This window comes from Heterodontus francisci, chromosome 17 (genome assembly GCF_036365525.1).
Source record: "Heterodontus francisci isolate sHetFra1 chromosome 17, sHetFra1.hap1, whole genome shotgun sequence".
Taxonomy (NCBI): domain Eukaryota; kingdom Metazoa; phylum Chordata; class Chondrichthyes; order Heterodontiformes; family Heterodontidae; genus Heterodontus; species Heterodontus francisci.
The window spans coordinates 75,946,073-75,970,155 of record NC_090387.1 but is presented as its reverse complement, the minus strand read 5'-3'; the positions used below and the strand labels follow the sequence as shown (position 1 = coordinate 75,970,155).

The window sequence follows — 24,083 nt, the reverse complement described above, 5'->3', positions numbered from 1 at the left end:
AAGGCACACCGCAATATTTCTGAGGTCAGAGAAAAAAACACAGGTCCGTGACACCTGCACAGCTCTGGAGAGACTCTAAGCTTTATCACACAGAAAACAGACAGGAGTAACTGAAAAGCCATCAACGAAATAGGTTTCTCTCTCTCTCTCTCTCCAATAAAGATCAAGAGAAGACCTGGCTGCAACTGGTAAAGCCCCTTAAGCCGACAGACTGCCACAGCCAGCAACTGGGGGACAAGGATTAAACCCCTCTTCTGCCTTCAGCAGCCCTGAGAAAAGCAAGACCACCACTGTGCACTTTTCCCAGCGAGGACTTCAGGAATACAACTTCAGCTTCTTGCAAATTGTCCTGTTGAGTGTAAGATGAAAAGCTTCAGCAGAATTTCTCTATTTTCAGCAATACTCAAGTTCTGTACTACCAAATGACTATTTAAAATTGTATGTAAATTCCATTTATTCCAGACTCAACCACCAAAGCTGTTTTCCCTCTGTAATCTATTTGTGTGTGTGTGTGTGTGACTCTCGTGTGAATGTGTGCATGAATATGTAGCGTATTTTTAGTAATTTTAACCAGTTTAGAGTGTTAAGAGTAATAAACTTACATCTTTCTTGATTAAACTCAAGAAAACCTGTCTGGTTCTTTTGCAGTTACATTAGAGGAACAGGAGCAAACATTACTGTGGTGGCAAATTCATCCACTGAGTTAGAAAAGGATAATCTTTGTTGCGGTCAAACCAGAAAAAGGGCGCAAGTGGAATGTGAGGCCGCCTCCTCACCTGGCCATAACAATATACAAAGATCTTCATATCTGTTTGTTTATCTTGGCTTTCTTTTCCTTCACCTTCACAGCTATTATTACTGTTGTGCCTTTCTCCCTGTTGCTCTTCCATCTTAAAAGCCACTGGTGTAGCTTTCTTCCTGCCACGCTTTCTAGCCTCCATCTCTCAGGTGAATTGTGCTCAAGGTGTGGAATCTCAATCCTTTGGTTCACCACAGTATAATGGATCATAAGGATCCCTCTGTCCAACAATATAGTTTAGTAATACATTTAAGTTCCTCCACTGAACAAGTGACATGATCCAGTTTCCATACCACATATATCGTGGTTATAAAAACAAGAAATGCTGGAACCACTCAGCAGGTCTGGCAGCATCTGTGGAGAGAGAAGCAGAGTTAACGTTTCGGTCAGTGACCCTTCTTCGGAACTAGCAAATATTAGAAATGTCAAAGGTTATAAGCAAGTGAGGTGGGGGTGGGGCAAGAGATAACAAAGGAGAAGGACAAGGCCACAAAGCTGACCAAAAGGTCATGAAGCAAAGGCAAACAATATGTTAATGATGTGTCGAAAGACAAAGCATTAGTACAGATAGGGTGTTAACGGACTGAAGATTGAACAGCAGCAAGTACAAACATGAAGAAAAAACAGTGGGTAAGCAAACTGAACAAACTCTTTTTCCGGTACATTGATGACTGTATCGGTGCCGTTTCCTGCTCCCGTCCCGAACTGGAAAACCTTATCAACTTTGCTTCCAATTTCCACCCTTCTCTCACGTTTACATGGTCCATCTCTGACACTTCCCTTCCCTTCCTCGACTTCTCTGTCTCCATCTCTGGGGATAGTTTGTCTACTAATATTGATTATAAGCCCACCGACTCCCACAGCTACCTGGACTACACTTCTTCACACCCTACCTCCTGTAAGGACTCCATTCCATTTTCCCAGTTTCTCCGTCTCCGACGCATCTGCTCTGATGATGCTACCTTCCATGATGGTGCTTCTGATATGACCTCCTTTTTCCTCAACCGAGGATTTCCCCCCCACTGTTGTTGACAGGGCCCTCAACCGTATCCGGCCCATTTCCCGCACCTCTACCCTCACCCCTTCCCCTCCCTCCCAGAACTGTGATAGGGTTCCCCTTGTCCTCACTTTCCACCTCATCAGCCTCCATATCCAAAGGATCATCCTCCGCCATTTCCGCCACCTCCAGCGCAATGCCACTACCAAACTCATCTTCCCCTCCCTTCCCCTGTCAGCATTCCGAAGGGATCGTTCCATCTGCGACACCCTCGTCCACTCCTCCATTACCCCCACCACCTCATCCCCATCCCATGGCACCTTCCCCTGCAATCGCAGGAGGTGTAATACCTGCCCATTTACCTCTCTCCCCTCACTATCCCAGGCCACAAACACTCCTTTCAGGTGAAGCAGCGATTTACTTGTACTTCTGTAGAATACTGTATTCGCTGCTCACAATGTGGTCTCCTCTACATTGGGGAGACCAAACGCGGACTGGGTGACCGCTTTGCGGAACATCTCCGCTCAGTCCGCAAGCAGGACCCTGAGCTTCCAGTTGCTTGCCATTTCAACACTCCCCCCTGCTCTCATGCTCACATCTCTATCCTGGGCTTGCTGCAGTGTTCCAGTAAACATCAACGCAAGCTCGAGGAACAGCATCTCATTTACGGATTAGGCACACTACAGCCTGCCGGGCTGAACATTGAGTTCAATAATTTCAGAGCATGATGGGGCCCCCCATTTTACTTTTATTTTTAGTTATTTTTTCTTGTTTACATTTTTTTTTGTTTATTTCATTTCATCTTAGTTTGTTCAGTTTGCTTACCCACTGTTTTTTTTCATGTTTGTACTTGCTGCTGTTCAATCTGCAGTCTGTTAACACCCTATCTGTACTAATGCTTTGTCTTTCAACACACCATTAACATATTGTTTGCCTTTGCTCCATGACCTTTTGGTCAGCTATGTGGCCTTGTCCAATCTACACCTTCTCCTTTGTTATCTCTTGCCCCACCCCCACCTCACTTGCTTATAACCGTTGTCATTTCTAATATTTGCGAGTTCCGAAGAAGGGTCACTGACCGAAACGTTAACTCTGCTTCTCTTTCCACAGATGCTGCCAGACCTGCTGAGTGGTTCCAGCATTTCTTGTTTTTATTTCAGATTTCCAGCATCTGCAGTATTTTGCTTTTATTTTAGTGTTTAATTCACTGCCACCTGTCTTCCAGGAATGCCTACCTTGAAGAAGTTCTGCTCTTCTCTCCAACGGGATTTTCGTTTGTCTCTTTTACCTTGTTCACCTTCATTGCTTTCTATTTCTCTCCTGGTGTTTGATAAAGTGACTACCAAAACTCGTTTTCACAGCCACATCTCCTTCCTCAGTGACTGCCTACGGCTCCGACTTATTCCACGTGGATTCCAACTGCAGTTTCACCCATCGTATTTTGAATCCACCCAGGATTACAGGTATCTCTGAGAAAAACAACGTTCCTCGGACTGCTACTCTCGCCGCATCCTGAGATCCACATCAGTGCTATGCGTTGCCACATGCACACACTGAACCTCTCTCTCCAGCAGGAACGCCTCACCTTATCTCAAAGCTGTTCTACTCCGCAGTTTCATTTCATCCTTCATCTCATTCGACGTATTAACAAAAAACTTTTTTTCTTCCTTTCAGATGTCAAGGAACGCAAGCTCCAGCAGCTGATGGGGACGAATGCTCCTCTAGACCCTCCTTTCGCTTCACTTCCCTCTGACACCACCCCTTCTGATCTGACACCTTGCCGTGTATTCACTGTATCCTCTGACCTCCCCCTCTCTGATGCTGAACGTTCTGTACTCAGCAAAGGTCTCAGTTTTATCCCCTTACATCCCCACCTCAATGAATTTCGCGCTCGGCATGACATTGAGCTCTTCTTCCGTCGCCTCCGCCTCCGGGCTCACTTCTTTGACCAGGAGTCCTCCCCCCGACCAGCCTCCAGCCTCCAGCATTCTCCCTCTACCTGGACCCCTCCCCCTGGCCTCTTACCCGCTCTTGATCTCTTCATTGAAAACTGTCAGCGAGACATTGGTCATTACAATTTCGCTGTCCCTCTCACTCACTCTAACCTGTCCCCCTCTGAACTTGAGGCTCTCCGTTCCCTCAGGTATAACCCCGACATGGTTATCAAACCTGCAGACAAGGGTGGTGCTGTTGTTGTATGGCGTACCGACCTCTACCTTGCAGAAGCTCAATGCCAACTCACAGACACTTCTTCCTACCTCCCTCTGGACCATGACCCCACCACCAAACATCAAGCCACTGTCCAAAGGACTGTCACTGACCTCATCTCCTCTGGAGATCTTCCGTCTACAGCTTCCAACCTCATAGTCCCGCAACCCCGGACAGCCCGCTTCTACCTCCTTCCCAAAATCCACAAACGGGACTGTCACGGCAGACCCATTGTGTCAGCCTGCTCCTGCCCCACTGAACTTATTTCTTCCTATCTTGACTCTATCTTTTCTCCGCTGGTCCAGTCTCTTCCCACCTACATCCGTGACTCTTCTGACGCCCTACATCATTTTGACAATTTGCAGTTTCCTGGTCCCAACCGCCTCCTCTTCACTATGGACGTCCAATCGCTCTACACCTCCATCCCCCACCAGGATGGTTTAAGGGCTCTCCGCTTCTTCCTTGAACAGAGGCCCAACCTGGCCCCATCCACCACCACCCTCCTCCGCCTGGCTGAACTTGTTCTCACATTGAACAACTTCTCCTTCAACTCCACTCACTTCCTTCAAGTAAAAGGTGTCACTATGGGTACCCGCATGGGTCCTAGTTATGCCTGTCTATTTGTGGGATATGTCGAGCATTCTTTGTTCCAGTCCTACTCAGGCCCCCTCCCCCATCTCTTTTTCCGGTACATTGATGACTGTATCGGTGCCGTTTCCTGCTCCTGCCCCAAACTGGAAAACTTTATCAACTTTGCTTCCAATTTCCACCCTTCTCTCACCTTTACATGGTCCATCTCTGACACTTCCCTTCCTCGACTTCTCTGTCTCCATCTCTGGGGATAGGTTGTCTACTAATATCCATTATAAGCCCACCGACTCCCACAGCTACCTGGACTACACTTCTTCACACCCTACCTCCTGTAAGGACTCCATTCCATTCTCCCAGTTTCTCTGTCTCCGACGCATCTGCTCTGATGATGCTACCTTCCATGACGGTGCTTATGATATGACCTCCTTTTTCCTCAACCGAGGATTCCCCTCCACTGTTGTTGACAGGGCCCTCAACCATTTCCGGCCCATTTCCCGCACCTCTACCCTCACCCCTTCCCCTCCCTCCCAGAACCGTGATAGGGTTCCCCTTGTCCTCACTTTCCACCTTATCAGCCTCCATATCCAAAGGATCATCCTCCGCCATTTCCGCCACCTCCAGCGCAATGCCACTACCAAACGCATCTTCCCCTCCCTTCCCCTGTCAGCATTCCGAAGGGATCGTTCCCTCTGCGACACCCTGGTCCACTCCTCCATTACCCCCGCCACCTCGTCCCCATCCCATGGCACCTTCCCCTGCAATCGCAGGAGGTGTAATACCTGCCCATTTACCTCTCTCCTCACTATCCCAGGCCACAAACACTCCTTTCAGGTGAAGCAGCGATTTACTTGTACTTCTTTCAATGTAGTATACTGTATTCGCTGCTCACAATGTGGTCTCCTCTACATTGGGGAGACCAAACGCAGACTGGGTGACCGCTTTGCGAAACACCTCTGCTCAGTCCGCAAGCAGGACCCTGAGCTTCCGGTTGCTTGCCATTTCAACACTCCCCCCTGCTCTCATGCTCACATCTCTATCCTGGGCTTGCTGCAGTGTTCCAGTGAACATCAACGCAAGCTCGAGGAACAGCATCTCATTTACCGATCAGGCCTGCCGGACTGAACATTGAGTTCAATAATTTCAGAGCATGACGGGCCCCCCATTTTACTTTTATTTTTAGTTATTTTTTCTTGTTTACATTTTTTTTGTTTATTTTATTTCATCTTAGTTTGTTCAGTTTGCTTACCCACTGGTTTTTTTTTTCATGTTTGTACTTGCTGCTGTTCAATCTGCAGTCCGTTAACACCCTATCTGTACTAATGCTTTGTCTTTCAACACACTATTAACATATTGTTTGCCTTTGCTCCATGACCTTTTGGTCAGCTATGTGGCCTTGTCCAATCTCCACCTTCTCCTTTGTTATCTCTTGCCCCACCCCCGCCTCACTTGCTAATAACTTTTGTCATTTCTAATATTTGCGAATTCCGAAGAAGGGTCACTGACCAAAACGTTAACTCTGCTTCTCTTTCCACAGATGCTGCCAGACCTGCTGAGAGGTTCCAGCATTTCTTGTTTTTATTTCAGATTTCCAGCATCTGCAGTATTTTGCTTTTATATCCTGGTTATATTAGCTAGGAGGAAGTACAATGTAGATTTACCAGCATGAGACCTGAACTTAACGGGCTGAATTACGAGGGAAGATTACACAAATTAAGGTTGTTAATGGGTGATAAGTTTTCAACATATTAAGGGGATCAGATAGAAACTATTTCTGCTGGGGTGGGGGAGCTTGGGACATGGGGGCATAGCCTAAAAATTAAAGCCATATTTTTCAGGAATGAAATTAGGAAACACTCAGACATAAAGGGTGGTAGAAGTTTGGAACTCTCCTGCAAATGACATCTGATGCTCGATCAATTATTAATTTTAAATCTGAGAGTGATAAATCTTCATTATTCTAAAAGTATGAAGGGATACGGGGCAAAATTCACAGGGGTTAGATCCCAGATTAGCCAACTGAATGACAGAACAGGCTCAAGGAGCTAAATGGCCTACCCTTCCTATGATCCTATACTAGCATATTGTAGCCTGCGCAAGATTGCCAGTTGAGAGTGGTTTTGTGCTGTATGCCGATATTGCACCAGATCGCCACGGCCTGTGTTTTCGAACGCAGTGAAGGCGTTTCAGCATTTTCAAGCCCAGCATCCGTTGCTATTGGTAACGGGGATAAAGCCTTTCCCCGTGACCCCGGATGACGTCATTGGTTAGCAACGGAGAGACGCTGAGAGAGAAATCCAGGCCGGGGAGAGCGGGGCCGAGAGAGAGAAATCCAGGCCGCGGAGAGCGGGGCCGAGAGAGAGAAATCCAGGCCGCGGAGAGCGGGGCCGAGAGAGAGAAATCCAGGCCGGGGAGAGCGGGGCCGAGAGAGAGAGAAATCCAGGCCGGAGAGAGCGGGGCCGAGAGAGAGAAATCCAGGCCGCGGAGAGAGGGGCCGAGAGAGAGAAATCCAGGCCGCGGAGAGAGGGGCCGAGAGAGAGAAATCCAGGCCGCGGAGAGCGGGGCCGAGAGAGAGAAATCCAGGCCGCGGAGAGAGGGGCCGAGAGAGAGAAATCCAGGCCGCGGAGAGAGGGGCCGAGAGAGAGAAATCCAGGCCGGGGAGAGCTGAGACGCATAAACTGGCCAGCCTGAGTAAAGGTAAGCCATGATGGTCTGGAGGTGACAAGCCTGGGTCTGTGACCCAGGAGTGGCGATTACCGACCAGGGTGTACAGGCTGCAGCTGCCGCAGTTAAGGGCATACTCGAATTGGTCATGTTTTAGCGTCTCCTGGAGAGATCTGCTGCTGGTATAATCCACAGGAAGCCCCGCAAACATCTATGGGGATAGGAGTATTCCAACATTTACCAAAATAGGCTATCGTTTTGATAGAGTACTTTCAAATTTGAGATCATATTCCTAAAACAGGAGGTTGGGATATCGCAGTCACGCAACCCTGAAAGTGTCACCGAATGTCGGAAGGTATTCAGGCCTGATGAACAGTCCAAGAATCCCCTGTTGAGTTTACAGTCCTGATCAAGCTGCAGCCAGCTATCAAATCATATTCATTTATTTCTGTTTGTGCCATTAGTTTAGTTTAGAGATACAGCACTGAAACAGGCCCTTCGGCCCACCGAGTATGTGCTGACCATCAACCACCCATTTATACTAATCCTACACTAATCCCATATTCCTACCACATCCCCACCTGTTCCTATATTTCCCTACCACCTACCTATACTAGTGGCAATTTCTAATGGCCAATTTACCTATCAACCTGCAAGTCTTTGGCATGTGGGAGGAAACCGGAGCACCCGGAGGAAACCCACGCAGACACAGGGAGAACTTGCAAACTCCGCACAGGCAGTACCCAGAATTGAACCCGGGACGCTGGAGCTGTGAGGCTGCGGTGCTAACCACTGCGCCGCCCCTACATGGAAATTGCATGGTGAACATCAGTGTTTTACAGGGTCATAAGAAGTAGGAACAGAAGTAGGCCATTCAGCCCCTCAAGCCTGCCCCACCATTCAATAAGATCATAGTTGATCTGTGCCAGGCCTCAACTCCTCTTTCGGGCCTGCCACAGTGGCACAGTGGTTAGCACCGCAGCCTCACAGCTCCAGCAACCCGGGTTTGGTTCTGGGTACTGCCTGTGTGGAGTTTGCAAGTTTCCTCCCACAGCCAAAGACTTGCAGGTTGATAGGTAAATTGGCTGTTGTAAATTGCCCCTAGTGTAGGTAGGTGGTAGGAGAATTGAGGGAAGGTGGGGATGTGGTAGGGAATATGGGATTTAATGTAGGATTAGTATCAATGGGTGGTTGATGGTCGGCACAGACCATCAGTTTCAGTGCTGTATCTCTCTATGACTCCTCCTTAAATATATTTAGTGACCTAGCCTCCAAACTCTCTGAGGTAGAGAATTCTAGAGATTCACCACCCTCTGAGAGAAGAAATTCCTTTGCATCTCAGTTTTAAATGTGTGACCCCTTATTCTGTAACTGTGTCCCCTAGTTTGAGATTCCCCCACCAGTGGAAACATATTCTCAACATCTACCCTCTCAAGCCCCCTTAGAATCTTATACGGGCCTAACCTGTTCAGCCATTCTTGATAAGACAACCCCTTCATCCCAGAATTCAGCCTAGTGAACCATTTCTGAACTGCATCCAATGCTTGTATATCCTTCCTTAAATACGGGGACCAAAACTGTATGCAGCACTCTAGGTGTGGCCTCACCAACACCCTGTACAGTTGTAACTATACTTCACTATTTTTAAACTCTAACTCCCTAGCAATAAAAGCCAAAATTCCATTTGCCTTCCTAAATACTTGCTGCAGCTGCATGCTAACCTTTTGTGTTTCATGTACAAGAACACCCAGATCCCTCTGTATTGCAGTATTTTGTAGTCTTTCTCAATCTAAATAATAATCTGCCTTTTTATTCTACCTACCAAAGTGGATGACTTCACATTTTCCCACTTTGAACTACATCTGCCAGGTGTTTGCCTACTGATTTAACCTATCTATATCCCTTTGCAGATTCTTTGTGCCCTCATCACATCATTCCTCCCCACCTATTTTTGTATCATCAGCAAATTTGGATACACTACACTCTGTCCCTTCCTCCAAATCATTAATATAGATAGTAAATAGTTGAGGCCCTAGGACCGATCCTTATGGCATCCCACTAGTTACGGCTTTCCAACCTGAAAAAGACCCATTAATCCCGACTCGCTGCCTTCTGTGTGTTAGCCAATCCTCAATCCATGCCAACACATACCCCCAATACCCTGAGCTCTTATTTTGTGCAGCAACCTTTTATGTGGCACCTTATCAAATGCCTTCTCAAAATCCAAATACACTACATCTACCGGTTCCCCTTTATCCACTCTGCGTGTTATCTCCTCAAAGTCAAACATGATTTCCCTTTCATAAAACCATGTTGACTCTGTTTGATTGCATTATGTTTTTCTAAATGTCCTGCTATTTCTTCCTTAATAATGGACTGTTAGCATTTTCCCAATGACAGATGTTAAAATAACTGGTCTATAGTTTCCTGCTTTCTGTCTCCCTCCTTTCTTGAATAGGGGTGTCACATTAGCGATTTTCCAATCTGCTGGTACCCTACCGGAATCCAGTGAGTTTTGGTATATTACGACCAATGCCTCCACTATCTCTGCAGCCACTTCTTGTAAAACCCTTGGATACAGGCCATCAGGTCCTGGTGACTTGTCTGTCTTTAGTCCCATCAAATTGTCAAGCACATTTTCCCTCGTGATAGAGATTGTTACAAGTTCTTCCCTCCCATTTACACCTTGCTCATCTATTATTGTTGGGATGTTTATAGTGCCCTCTGCCGTTAAGACTGATGCAAAATATTGGTTTAAATTTCCCTGTTCCCTGTTATTAATTCCCCAGTCTCATCCTCTAAGGGTCCCACACTTACTTTAGCTACTCTTTTCCTTTTTATATACCTGTCGAAGCTCTTACTCTTTGAAAGTAAATTGGCAAGAAATATAAAAACAATCAATTTTCTCCCTCTTTTATTAGTCACCCACTGCTGGTTTCTAAAAAAATCCCAATCCTCTGGCCTACCACTAGTTTTCGCCGCATTGTACGCCTTTGTTTTTGATTTGATACTCTCCTTAACTTCCTTTGTTATCCACGGGTGGTTCATCGTTCTCATCGAGTCCTTCCTTCCGACTGGAATAAACATTTGCTGAGTGTTATGCAATATGGCCATGTGAGCCGCATGGAAGATGGCAGGATCCCCAAAGACACATTGTACAGCGAGCTCGCCACTGGTATCAGACCCACCGGCCGTCCATGTCTCTGCTTCAAAGACGTCTGCAAACGCGACATGAAGTCCTGTGACATTGATCACAAGTCAGTTGCCAGCGTTCGCCAGAGCTGGAGGGCAGTCATAAAGGCGGGGCTAAAGTGTGGCAAGTCGAAGAGACTTAGCAGTTGGCAGGAAAAAAGACAGAAGCGTAAGGGGAGAGCCAACTGTGTAACAGCCTCGACAAACAAATTTTTCTGCAGCACCTGTGGCAGAGCCAGTCACTCTAGAATTGGCCTTTATAGCCACTCCAGGCACTGCTCCGCACACCACTGACCACCTCCAGGCGCTTACCCATTGTCTCTCGAGATAAGGAGGCCAAAGAATGCAATATCTGCTTAAAAGTCTGCCACTGCTCATCTACTGACTTTCCCTTTAGGCTATTTTCCCAGCCTGCTTTCGACAACTCTTTCTTCATACCTCTGTAATTGCCCTTGTTTAAGTTGAAGACACTGGTTTGAGACCCGAGTTGCTCACCCTCAAACTGAATTTGAAATTCTACCATGTTATGATCACTTCCCCCTAGAGGATCATTAACTACGAGATCTCTTATTAATCCTACCTCATTACACATTACCAAATCTAAAATAGCCTGTCCCAAGTAGGTTGTGCAACGTATTGTTCGAAGAAACAATCCCTGATGCAGTCTACAAATTCATCTTCCATGTTACCCTTGCCAATTTGATTTGTCCAGTCTATATGCAGCTTAAAATCACCCATGATAATTGTAGTGACTTTCTTACATGCTTCCATTATTTCCTGACTAATACTTTGTCCTACAGCGAGACAACTCCTCGGGGGCCTATAGACCACTCCCACCCATGATTTCTTTCCCTTGCTATTGCTTATTTCCACCCAAACTGATTTTACATCACGATATATTACACCTATATCATTAATCACAACTGCACTGATCCCTCCCTTTAATAACAAAGCTACCCCACCTCCTTTTCCTTTCTGCCTATTCTTCTGGAACGTCGAATATCCTTGAACATTGAGTTTACAGTCCTGATCATCCTGCAGCCAGCTATCAAATCATATTCATTTATTTCTGTTTGTGCCGTTAGTTTAGTTTAGAGATACAGCATTGAAACAGGCCCTTCGGCCCACCGAGTCTGTGCCGACCATCAACCACCCATTTATACTAATCCTACACTAATCCCATATTCCTACCACATCCCCACCTGTCCCTATATTTCCCTACCACCTACCTATACTAGTGGCAATTTATAATGGCCAATTTACCTACCAACCTGCAAGTCTTTTGGCTGTGTGAGGAAACCGGAGCACCTGGAGAAAACCCACGCAGACACAGGGAGAACTTGCAAACTCCACAAAGGCAGTACCCAGAATTGAACCCGGGACGTTGGAGCTGTGAGGCTGCGGTGCTAACCACTGCGCCGCCCATCTATCTTGTTACAAATGCTGATCAATAGCAAAATACCTGAACTTAAACAACTAAATTCCTCCCTGTTCTCACAATTCAATATCACTCAGTTGATGTTTATTTGTTGCTTTATATCTTTGCTGTTATATCCTGATTTTGCCATTTCCCATGTGACCTTAATCCATAATATTACCAAGGATCTATTGAATATAATACTTCTGCAATGAACTGACCGAGAGTCAGGGTTTTGTTTGTCCATCGTCTAGTGGGATCAATAGGTCCCTGACTTGTACCCTGCATTTCTGATGCTATTAGATTAGCAATCACGATGATCTTGCTCTTTTCTGGCATGAGTCCATTTTTTCCCTAAACTCTTAATTTTGCAAATATATGCTGTGATATACATTTTCTGCTAATCCACTATAGACTGTTTCTGTAAATGTCTTTTGAACATGTTCAAGGTGATTGTCATTGCTTTATCCACTTCTGTATCTGCAGGTAGCAGTCATGCTTGTCCCAGTCTTCACCCTCAAGTTAAACCATAGAATTAACCCTGGAATGGTGACTGTGGGGAAATACGATGGCACACACCCCTGCCTAACTGCTGCTACCCAGGCTGGCAAGGTATTGCCACTCAAATTATTGTCATTGTGAGGGGCTATAATTATCAGTGGGGGCACGGAGTGAGGGTCTGTAACAATCAACTATAATTGAATTAAGATATTGACTAAGGAGCTGTATCTACCAGTGAGGGCATTGTGTGGAAATTATAATGGCGCACACTCTTGTTTAATCATTGCCGCCCATGTTGGCAATATAATGCAGCACCTCAAACTACCAGAGCACAGTGTGAAGGATGGTAACTGTCAGTGAGGATCGGCTGTAACTATCGGTGTGAGCCCCAACAGAGGGCCTGTAATTATCAGTAGGAACACCAAACAAAGAGCTGTAGCTATTGGCGATGGCATCAAATGAGGAGCTGTAGCTATCAACAATCACAACTTACATTCATTTTTTTTTTTCTTTGGCCTTGCCTCAAGAGACAATGGGTAAGCGCCTAGAGGTGGTCAGTGGTTTGTGGAGCAGCGCCTGGAGTGGCTATAAAGACCAATTCTAGAGTGACAGACTCTTCCACAGGTGCTGCAGATAAAATTGGTTGTCGGAGCTGTTACACAGATGGCTGTTTCCTTGCACTTCTGTCTTTTTTCCTGCCAACTGCTAAGTTTCTTCGACTCGCCACTCTTTAGGCCCGCCTTTATGGCTGTCCGCCAGCTCTGGGGATCACTGGCAACTGACTCCCACGACTTGTGGTCAGTGTCACAGGACTTCATATCATGTTTGCAGACGCCTTTAAAGCGGAGACATGGATGGCCGGTGGGTCTCATACCAGTGACCAGCTTGCTGTACAATGCGTCCTTGGGGATCCATCCATCTTCCATGTGGCTCACTTGTCCAAGCCATCTCCAGCGCCGCTGGCTCAGTAGAGTGTATATGCTGGGGATGTTGACTGCCTCGACGACTTCTGCGTTGGAGATATGGTCCTGCCGGCTGATGCCAAGGATTCTCCGGAGGCAGCGAAGATGGAATGAGTTGAGACGTCACTCTTGGCTGACATGCGTTGTCCAGGCCTTGCTGCCGTACAGCAAGGTACTGAGGACACAGGCTTGAAACACTCGGACTTTTGTGTTCCGTGTCAGTGCGCCATTTTCCTACACCCTCTTGGCCAGTCTGGACTTAGCAGTGGAAGCCTTTCCCATGCGCTTGTTGATTTCTGCATCGAGAGACAGGTTACTGGTGATAGTTGAGCCTAGGTAGGTGAACTTTTGAATCACTTCCAGTGCGTGGTCGCCGATATTGATGGATGGAGCATTTCTGGTCCTGCCCCATGATCGTTTTCCTGAGGCTGATGGTTAGGCCAAATTCGTTGTAGGCAGCCACAATCCTGTCGATGAGTCTCTGCAGACACTCTTCTGTGTGGGATGTTAATGCAGCATCGTCAGCAAAGAGGCGTTCCCTGATGAGGACTTTCCATACTTTGGTCTTCGCTTTAAGACGGGCAAGGTTGAACAACCTGCCATCTGATTTTATGTGGTGGAAAATTACTTCTTCTGAAGACTTGAACACATGTGAGAGCAGCAGTGAGAAGATCCCAAATGTCAATGGTGGATCTCTCTGCTCGAAAGCCGTACTGTGCCTCAGGGTAGACACGCTCAGCCTGCTTCTGGAGTCTATTCATATATAGCATTCATATAGCATCTTTAAAATAGGAAAACATCCCAGGGCACATCACAAAGGCATAAGGAAAAATATGAATGATAAGCCAAAGAAGGAGATATTGAGAGAGTAACCAGTTGAAGAAGTGAATTTTAAGGAGCGTCTTAAAGGAGAAGAGGGAGAGGGAGGTGTTTAAGGGGGTCAATACAGTGTGGGGCCTAGGTCGCTGAAGGCATAACTGCCAGTGGAGTGGTGTAGGGAGGGGAGATGCACAAGAGGCTAGTGGCAGAGAAATGGAGAGCTTGAGAGTCAATTATAGGGTTATTGGAGGGTGCAAAGATGGGGAGGAATGAGGCCATGTGAAGTTTAAACAGAAAGATGAGATTTTTATATTTGAGGCGTTTGGGGGATAGGTAGCCAATATAGGTGATGGTTAAGCGGGACTTAGTGCGGAATATGAAAGTTTTGGATGACGGTGTGAGTTGGGAGGCTGGCCTGCAGACCATTGGAATAGTCACATCTGCAGATGACAGAAGCACAGATAAAGCAGCAGGTGGGCTAAGGCAAGGGTGGAGGTGGGCATTGTTATGGAGATGAAAGTAGGTGGTCTTTGTGATGGAGAGGATGTGGGGTTGGAAACTCAACCTGGGATCAAATACTGGGCTGAGGTTGCAAACATTCTCAGTTAGCCAGAGATAGTGGCCTACACTGGGGATGGAATCGCTGGCAAGAGTACAGAGTTTGTTACAGGGACCAATGATAATGACTTTAGTCTTACCAAGCGCTAGTTGGAGGAAAGTGCTGTTCAGCCAAGACTGGATGTTGGATAATCATTCTGACAACATAGGCTGCAGAGAGTTCAAGAGAATGGGGAGTGTTGTTGACATACATACAGTAGCTGACCTCATATCTTTGGATGATGCTATCAAGGGGCAGCATGTAGATGAGGATGAGAAGGGAACGAAAGGTAGACCCTTGAAGGACTCCAGAATTAATAGTGCCAAGGTGGGAAGAGAAACCATTACTGGAATTACTCTGGCTACAATCAGGCATGTCTGAGTGCAACCAAGCAAGGGTAGTTCCATTCAGATGAACAACGGAGGAGAGGCATTGGAAGAGTACGGTCGACTGGATTAAAGGCTACAGAGGGCAAGGAGATCCAAACACCAGGGTCACAGCCACAGTTGCTGAGGAAGTAGAGATTAGAGATCTAACAGTACTGAGGAATATTTACAATGTCAGCTAGAGAGGGGGCCAGGAAGGGAAGGTCAGTATTTTAGTTCAGCATGCATGTCCAGGCCCCTTCCTGTCTCTGGAACTTTCCACAGCCCTAAACTCTTCAAGATATCTGTGCTCCTCTAATTCTGGCCTCTTGAGCATCCCTGATTTCAGTTGCTCCACCATTGTTGGCTGTGCCTTCAGTTACCTAGGCCCTAAGCTCAGGAATTCCTTCTCTACACCTCTCTGCCTCTCTACCTCACTTTCCTCCTTTAAGACACTCCTTAAAACCTGCCTCTTTGACCAAGCTTTTGGTCATCTACCCGAATATCTCCTTAGGTGGCTCAGTGTCATGTTTTGTTTTACAGTGCCTCTGTGAAGTGCCTTAGATCTTTTCATTACATTAAAGGCGCTATATAAATACAAGTTGTTGTAGTTAGAAGTGGGTCATGGGAGCAGGAGGTGGACACGATGAGCTTGGAGAGATGCGAAAGAAACAAGAGAAGGATGTAGATCAGAAATAGAAGAAGGGAGCCACAGGGGATGTTCTGTTTGGTGGACAAGGGGAGGGGAGAAAGGGAAGCAGTTGAATGGATAGTCTCATTATTAATGCCAAAGATGTTCGTGAGATCTTCAGACTTGTTGGAGGTGAGGGCAGAGGCATGGGGAAGAGGGTTTTAAGGAGACGGTTGATGGGATTATCCTGACTACACTGTGAAGCGTGGCACTACCACTGTGCTAGGTGGGATAGATTTTGAATAGATCTAGCAACTCAACTGGACATCCATGAGGCTCTGTGGGCAATCAACAGCAGCAGAATTGTATTCAAGCACAATCTGTAACTTCGTGGCCCATCATATCCCCCACTCTACCATTACCATCAAGCAGGGGGACCAACCCTGGAGAGTGCAGGAGGGCATGCTAGGAGCAGCAACAGCCATACAAAGAATAAGGTGTCAACCTGGTAAAACTACGACACGGACTATTGCATGCCAAACAGCGTAAGCAGCATGTGATAATCAGGGCAAAGCGATTCCACAACCAAAGGATCAGATCTAAGCCCTGCATCCTGCCTCATCCAGTCGTGAATGGTGGTGGACAATTAAACAACTAACTGGGGGAGGAGGCTCCACAAATATCCCATCCTCAATGATGGAGCCGAACACATCAATGCAAAAGACATGGCAGAAGCATTTGCATCCATCTTCAGCCAGAAGTGCTGAGTGGATGATCCATCTCAGCCTCCTCCTGAGGTCCCCAGCATCACAGATGCCAGTCTTCAGCTATTCCGATTAACTCCACATAACATAGAGTCCTTTGCAGCATAGAAGGAGGCTATTTGGCCTGTCGAGTCCATGCCGGCTCTCTATGGAGTTATGCAGTCAGTCCCACTCCCTAGCTCAATCCCCGTAGCCATGCAAGTCTATTTCTCTCAGGTGGCCGTCCAACTTCTTCTTGAAGTCATTGATCGTCTCCGCTTCCACCACCCTTGAGAGCAGCGAGTTCCAGGTCATTACCATGCGCTGCATAAAAAGGTGCTTCCTCATATTCCCCCTGCACCTTTTGCCCAAAACTTTCAATCTGTGCCCTCTAGTCCGAGTGCTATTTGTTAATGGGAACGGCTATTCCTTGTCTAACTTATCTAAGCCTGTCATAATTGTGTACACTTCTATTAAATCTCCCCTCAATCTCCTTTGTTCGAAAGAGAACAAACCCAGCACGGCTGAAGGCACCAGATACCTCAAAGGCTACGGGCCCTGACAACATTCCGACAAGAGTACTGAAGATTTGTGCTCCAGAACTAGCCACGCTTCTAGCCAAGTTATTCCAGTACAGCTACAATACTGGCATCTACCTAACAATGTAGAAAATTGCCCAAGTATGTCCTGTACACAAAAAGCAGGACATATCTAACCCGGCCGATTACCACTCGATGTCTACTCTCGATCATCAGCAAATTGATGGAAGGGCAATGCTATCAAGCGCCACTTGCTGAGCAATAACCTGCTCACTGACTGTCACTTTGGGTTCCACCAGGGCCACTCAGCTCCAGACCTCATTACAGCCTTTGTCCAAACTTGGATAAAAGAGCTGAACTTCAGAGGTGCAGTGAGAGTGACTGCCCTTGACATCAAGGCAGCATTTGACAGAGTATGGCATCAAGGAGCCCTAGCAAAACAATGGGAATCAGGGAGAAAACTCTCCGCTGGTTGGAGTCCTACTAGTGCAAAGGAAGATGGTTGTTGGAGGTCAATCATCTCAGTTTCAGGACATCACTGCAGGAGTTCCTCAGGGTAGTGTCCTAGGCCCAACCGTCTTCAGCTGCTTCATCAATGACCTATCCTCCATCATAAGGTCAGAAGTAGGGATATTCGCTGATAATTGCACAATGTTCAGCACCATTCGCGACTCCTCAGATAATGAACCAGCCCTGTCCAGATGCAGCAAGACCTGGACAATATCTGGACTTGGGCTGATAAGTGGCAAGTAACATTTGTGCCACACAAGTGCCAGGCAGTGACCATCTCAAACAAGAGAGAATCTAACCCTCTCCCCTTGATGTTCAATGGCATTACCATCGCTGAATTCCCCAATATTAACATCCTGGGGGTTCCCATTGACCAGAAACTGAACTGGACCAGCCACATAAATACTTCAGCTATAAGAGCAGGACAGAGCCTAGGAATTCTGAGACGGGTAACTCATCTCCTGACTCTCCAATGCCTGTCCAGCATCTGCAAGGCACAAGTCAGGAGTGTGATGAAATACTCTCCACTTGCCCAGATGGATGCAGCTCCAACAACACTCATGAAGCTCGACACCATCTTGCTTGATTGGCAACTCATCCACCACCTTCAGCATTCACTCCCTTCATCACCAACGCACAGTGGCAGCTGTGTGTACCATCTACAAAATGCACTGCAGCAATGCACCGAGGCTCCTTCGGCAGCACCTTTCAAACTCATGACTTCTACCACCTAGAAGGACAAGAGCAGCAGGTACATGGGAACACCACCACCTGCAAGTTCCCCTCCAAGTCACACATCATCCTGACTTGCAACTATATCACCGTTCCTTCACTGTCGTTGGGTCAAAATCCTGAAACTCCCTTCCTAACAACACTGTGGGTGTACCTACACCCCACGGACTGCCGTAGTTCAAGAAGGCAGCTCACCACCACCTTCTCGAGAGCAATTAGGGATGGGCAATAAATGCTAGCCTAGCCAGCGGCACCCACATCCCGTGAACGAGTAAAGAAAAAAAGAATCACCATGGTGGTTTTGGGTTGGGTAGTTGGTGTAAAGTATAGCTAGGTGGGGGGGGCTTCAGTATGGCACAAAGTGTGTCCACCCAAGTGCCAAGTTTCCATCAACGCCAGATGTCAATGCAATCATCCACAACAAGGATGTGAATGACAAGGGTATTTGTTCACAAGTGAACAGACATTCTGGAGAGAGTTGCAGAGAGGGTCGCTGACAAAGTCCAAAGGGCAAGTATTACATGGAGTGAGTGGGATGAAATAGAAGTTGGCAAGGTTAGGGTCATAGAGTTATACAGCACAGAAACAGGCCCTTTGGCCCATAGTGTCTGTGCCGGCCATCAAGCACCTAACTATTCTAATACCATTTTCCAGCACTTGGCCCGTAGCCTTGTATGCTATGGCGTTTCAAGTCCTCATCTAAATACTTCTTAAATGTTGTGAGGGTTCCTGCCTCTACCACCCCTTCAGGCAGTGCGTTCCAGATTCCAACCACCTTCTGGGTGAAACATTTTTTTTCCTCAAATCCCCTCTAAACCTCCTGACCTTTACCTTCAATCTATGCCCCATGGTTATTGAACCTCCGCTCAGGGAAAAAGTTTCTTCCTATATTTTTAGATTTTTTAGATTTAGAGATACAGCACTGAAACAGGCCCTTCGGCCCACCGAGTCTGTGCCGACCATTAACCACCCATTTATACTAATCCTACACTAATCCCATATTCCTACCACATCCTCACCTGTCCCTATATTCCCCTACCACCTACTGACACTAGGGGCAATTTATAATGGCCAATTTACCTATCAACCTGCAAGTCTTTTGGCTGTGGGAGGAAACCGGAGCACCCGGAGGAAACCCACGCAGACACGGGGAGAACTTGCAAACTCCACACAGGCAGTACCCAGAATTGAACCCGGGTTGCTGGAGCTGTGAGGCTGCGGTGCTAACCACTGCGCCACTGTGCCGCCCCTCTAACCTATCAATGGCTCTCATAATTTTGTATACCTTAATCAGATCCCGCCTCAGCCTTCTCTGCTCTAAGGAAAACAACCCTAGCCTTTCCAGTCTCTCTTCATAGCTGAAATGCTCCAGCCCAGGCAACATCAGGTGAATCTCCTCTGCACCCTCTCCAGTGCAGTCACATCCTTCCTATAGGGTGGTGCCCAGAACTATACACAGTACTCCAGCTGTGGCCTAACTAGTGTTTTATACAGCTCCATCATAACCTCCCTGCTCTTATATTCTGTGCCTCGGCTAATAAAGGCAGGTATCCCATATACCTTCCTTCCACCTTATCTACCTAGCTGTGGGCCTCTTTATGGGAGATTCAAGCCTGTGAAGGTTGGAAGTCAGAGGAGTGGTGATGAGTTGAGGTAGGGATTGTGAGTGCAAAATTATCCAAGAGGGGAGAAATGAAAGGTGGCGATGAAGACTGGGCAACTAGATAGAGAGGGACAAGAGACAAGGGCCCAAGAAAAAATGTGAGATAAAAATAATGGTATCTGATCCAGAATAGCAGCTAAAATGTGCACATAACTCTTCATTTGCAATTCTCGTGGGAATAGCAGAAACTAGAAAGCACGTATCTTGGTCATAAATAGAGAACATTTGCTCTTAGTCTTGGTGCCCTGTATCAGCAAGAGCACTGACTGAGGGGCTGTGACTATCAACAAAGACAGCCAATGAGGAACTATAGATATTACTGAGTGAGTAGTAATATCAGGGATGGCACTGAGCGAGGAGCAGTAACTATTGTTAATCTGTTAATTGTGTGTCAATTGTTTAATTATATGCAGGGGTGTAGGGTGTTAATTGGGGTCTTACCTGCACTTATAAGCAGACACTTATTGAGACTGGTGAAGGGTTTGAGTGAGGAGCGACATGTTTGTAATTCTTTTACTCTGTACAATAAATGTGAAACTGTGTAAAGATGGGCTCCAGCATCATCCTTCCACAACAAGCTCTCTGGCGTTTAACAACTGTCAGGGAGGGCACTGAGCGAGGAGCAGTAACTATCAGGGTGGGAGTAGGGGACAAAAAGTCAAGCTGCAACTGTCAGCAAGGGACTGAGTGTCGACATTGGCTGGTATAATAAAACTACCAGTGCAGATACTGAGTCACTGTTGGTTAAAAATCTTTCCTTATAATAGGTGAGCGTTCAAAGATGAATGACTCATTTTATTGTTGTTAACACACAAGCTTTATTTCCAGTAATCCGAACATAATTTTCACCAGTCACAACTTTAATAAGAAAATTAATTCTGTAAAAGACATGGGATTATATAATCATTCTTGGTGTTAGCCCATCTGTGTTATACTGAAATGCTGCAATATATGTGTGTTGTATATGTATGTGAAGGGTGTGTGAGTGAATGAAGAAATAGGAGCTAAGGAATGAAAGGCAAAGGAAAGTAGTTGCTATGAGCTTGAAGAAGCTTCCAAATTTGTCATCCTGCATTCTCACTTTTGCTTCCATAATCTCGATGGTCCTGTCATCAGGAATGAAAGGTGAAATAAAAACAAGAAATGCTGGAACCACTCAGCAGGTCTGGCAGCATCTGTGGAAAGAGAAGCAGAGTTAACGTTTCGGGTCAGTGACCCTTCTTGCCCAAAATGTTAACTCTGCTTCTCTTTCCACAGATGCTGCCAGACCTGCTGAGTGGTTCCAGCATTTCTTGTTTTTATTTCAGATTTCCAGCATCTGCAGTATTTTGCTTTTATTATAGGAATGAAAGGTTGTAGCTTTAGTAAGTTCCCTTCTGTTTATAAGACTGTCCATTGTTGTGAATGACCTTCTTCTGCAAATAGACAGAAGAAGGGGCGGTTGTTGGAACGAGGATTGTGTGAAAAGATTAGTACTAGTCAACTGCTCAAGACACTAGCCACCTTAGATAGATGTGTGAACACATAGCATTAAGGAACCTTGTGCTGATATACTTGGTGCTTGTTACTTGCTAGATTACTTGGCAACCACAGAAAATACTTTGATTTTAAGCAAGTTACACAATTCCATGGGAAAAGGCAAATGTGCCTGAGCACTTAGAAGAAGGAACATTTGGCAAGGTTCACTGTATTCTCCTTTGACTGTACGAAATTTACTGTGAGCCAAGTATATAAACTTTGCAAGACAGACTGTAAAATGTCCTCCTTACTAGCTCCCAGGTCTGGGCCACATAAAATCATATAACGATACAGCGCAGAAAGAGGCTCATTGTGCATGTACCAGCTGTTTGGTAGAGCTATCCAATTAATCCCATTCCCTTGTAGCCTTGCATTTTTTTTTTTCTTTTCAGGTATTTAGCCAAATCTTTTTTGAATGTTACCATTGGCTCTGCTTCCAACACCCTTTCAGGCATTGCATTCCAGATCACAACAGCTATGTTAAAAAAAAAAAGTTTCCTCATGTTGCCTCTGGTTCTTTTGGCATTGACCTTAAATCTGCGTCCTCTGTCTACTGACCATTCTGCCATGGGCAAGACTTTTTCCTTATTTACTCTATCAAAACCATTCATGATTTTGAATATCTGTATTAAATTTCGTCTTAAGCTTCTCTGCTGCAAGAACAATCCCAGCTTCTCCAGTCTGTACACATAACTGAAGATCCACAACCCTGGTACCATTCCTAATTGACCCCATCCCTTCCTTTGACTACCCTTTTATGAATAATGTGTTTATAATGGACTTTTGAGTTCATTTTATGTTAGCCACCAATCTATTCACATCCCGCATATGGGGCTGCATTGACGGGCTCAGTTATCTTTATTCATGCCACACTTATGGTATACTTTCTTCCATGATGACCCTCTTCTCAAAAAAGGACTTCTTTCAGTAGGACTTCCAAAGCCAGATTGTTCAGTGAAGCCATTCTGAGCCCAGTTGTTTTTCTGCCAATAAAGAAGCACACCTTTCAGGTAACCAACAATCTCTAAGAGCTGCTGGAACGATAATTGCTCATACCCACTCCGTGCATTCCCAGTACATCATGCACTACGTGCAAAGAATGCTGTCAATCTTTTATCAAGCAGAGGTCACATATTGGGCAAGGGTATCCTCTTGTCCCTAATGCAGGCACAGCTTTCCATGTAGCTGGACTATGTTACTGGCTGCTCAGTGTCTGGGCTCAACTATGATGAATGACTAATTATGCTAGTTAAACAAGAGTTTAACTGGGCGGCACAGTGGCGCAGTGGTTAGCACTGCAGCCTCACAGCTCCAGCGACCCGGGTTCGATTCAGGGTACTGCCTGTGCGGAGTTTGCAAGTTCTCCCTGTGACTGCGTGGGTTTCCACCGGGTGCTCCGGTTTCCTCCCACAGCCAAAGACTTGCAGGTTGATAGGTAAATTGGCCATTGTAAATTGCCCTAGTGTAGGTAGGTAGGCGGTAGGAGAATGGTGGGGACGTGGTAGGGAATATGGGATTAATGTAGGATTAGTATAAATGGGTGGTTGATGGTCGGCACAGACTCGGTGGGTCGAAGGGCCTGTTTCAGTGCTGTATCTCTATGACTATGACTAGTTGCTGGTATCCAGTCTTGAAGTATTTTGCAGATATCAAACAAAGAATGGGCAGAATGAAATCTTTAAACCGAGGTCAAATCTTGGCTTTTCAGTGTCTGTTGAAGACATTTCATAGGATGTTTGTCAGTGTTATTCACGCCTTAAGAACGCATCCAGCTGTGGCTGTTATCCTGAGTATGGCTCAACTACATATAGTACCTTTTACTAGGTTAGTCAATAGTGATAGAAAAAATGATACTTCCTATATTTATTCAATGGTTCTAAGTATCACAGCCTGTCTTGGGATTGGATAAACGTAGGAACAGGAATAGGTCTTTTAGCCCCTTGATCCTGTTCCACCATTCATTGAGATCATGGCTGATCTGTGACCTGATCCCATATATACTCGCCTTTACCCCATATCCCTTAATGCCTTTGGCTAACAAATCTATCAATTTAAAATTAATAATTGACCCAGCATGAGCTGTGGTTTGCGGAAGAGAATATGTTAACCTGGATCACTTGGGAACAGAGAAGGCATTAGACGGTCATGGATAGATCTAGTGTCACCTTCCATAGCAAATCCATGACTCTTGCAGTCTACTGTGATGTGTTTTATTTTCCTCGTAACACTCAATGGTGAATTGATGGCCCTTTTTCTTGTTCCTCCCCCTTTTTGATATAGCAATCCACTCACTGTTAAGGAAGAAAGGCATTTTATATTTCTATTTTAAAAGAATGGTTTAGATGAGATTCTGCTGAGCAGACACAGGGGTTTGATGCGTAATGCCACTTCCTATAACAGACCCTGTAAATCCAGTGTCTCCTTTTAAAGTATGGAGCCTTTGCTTCAGTATTTATTGGAAACTCTGGTTCATTTTCACAGATAGGGAGCTATTGGTGTGGTTTCCCTCAAAACTGCTTCATGATTTTTCCTTTTTGCGATGATAAATTACCAGTCCGAGACACAGTTGCCCTTGGTGATACTTTTATTATCATATTGTTGGCCATGACATTCTATCCTTAGCACTTGTATAATTTT

At 46.0% G+C, this 24,083-nt stretch overlaps 1 protein-coding gene across 5 annotated transcripts in view; it reads left to right on the top strand.

Annotated features, from left to right (window-relative positions):
* Positions 1 to 6,847: 6,847 nt before the first annotated feature.
* bbs2 (Bardet-Biedl syndrome 2) overlaps positions 6,848 to 24,083 on the top strand; it is a 100,098-nt gene continuing 82,862 nt past the window's right edge. For 4 of the 5 annotated variants that reach the window (XM_068049707.1, XM_068049706.1, XM_068049709.1 and 1 more), the window contains exons 1-2: positions 6,848 to 7,289; positions 12,352 to 12,477. In XM_068049707.1, the coding sequence (XP_067905808.1) occupies positions 12,361 to 12,477 (117 nt within the window). In that variant the 5' untranslated portion in view covers positions 6,848 to 7,289; positions 12,352 to 12,360. The remainder of the gene's footprint in view (positions 7,290 to 12,351; positions 12,478 to 24,083) is intronic. The other variant, XM_068049708.1, reaches the window with a different exon arrangement.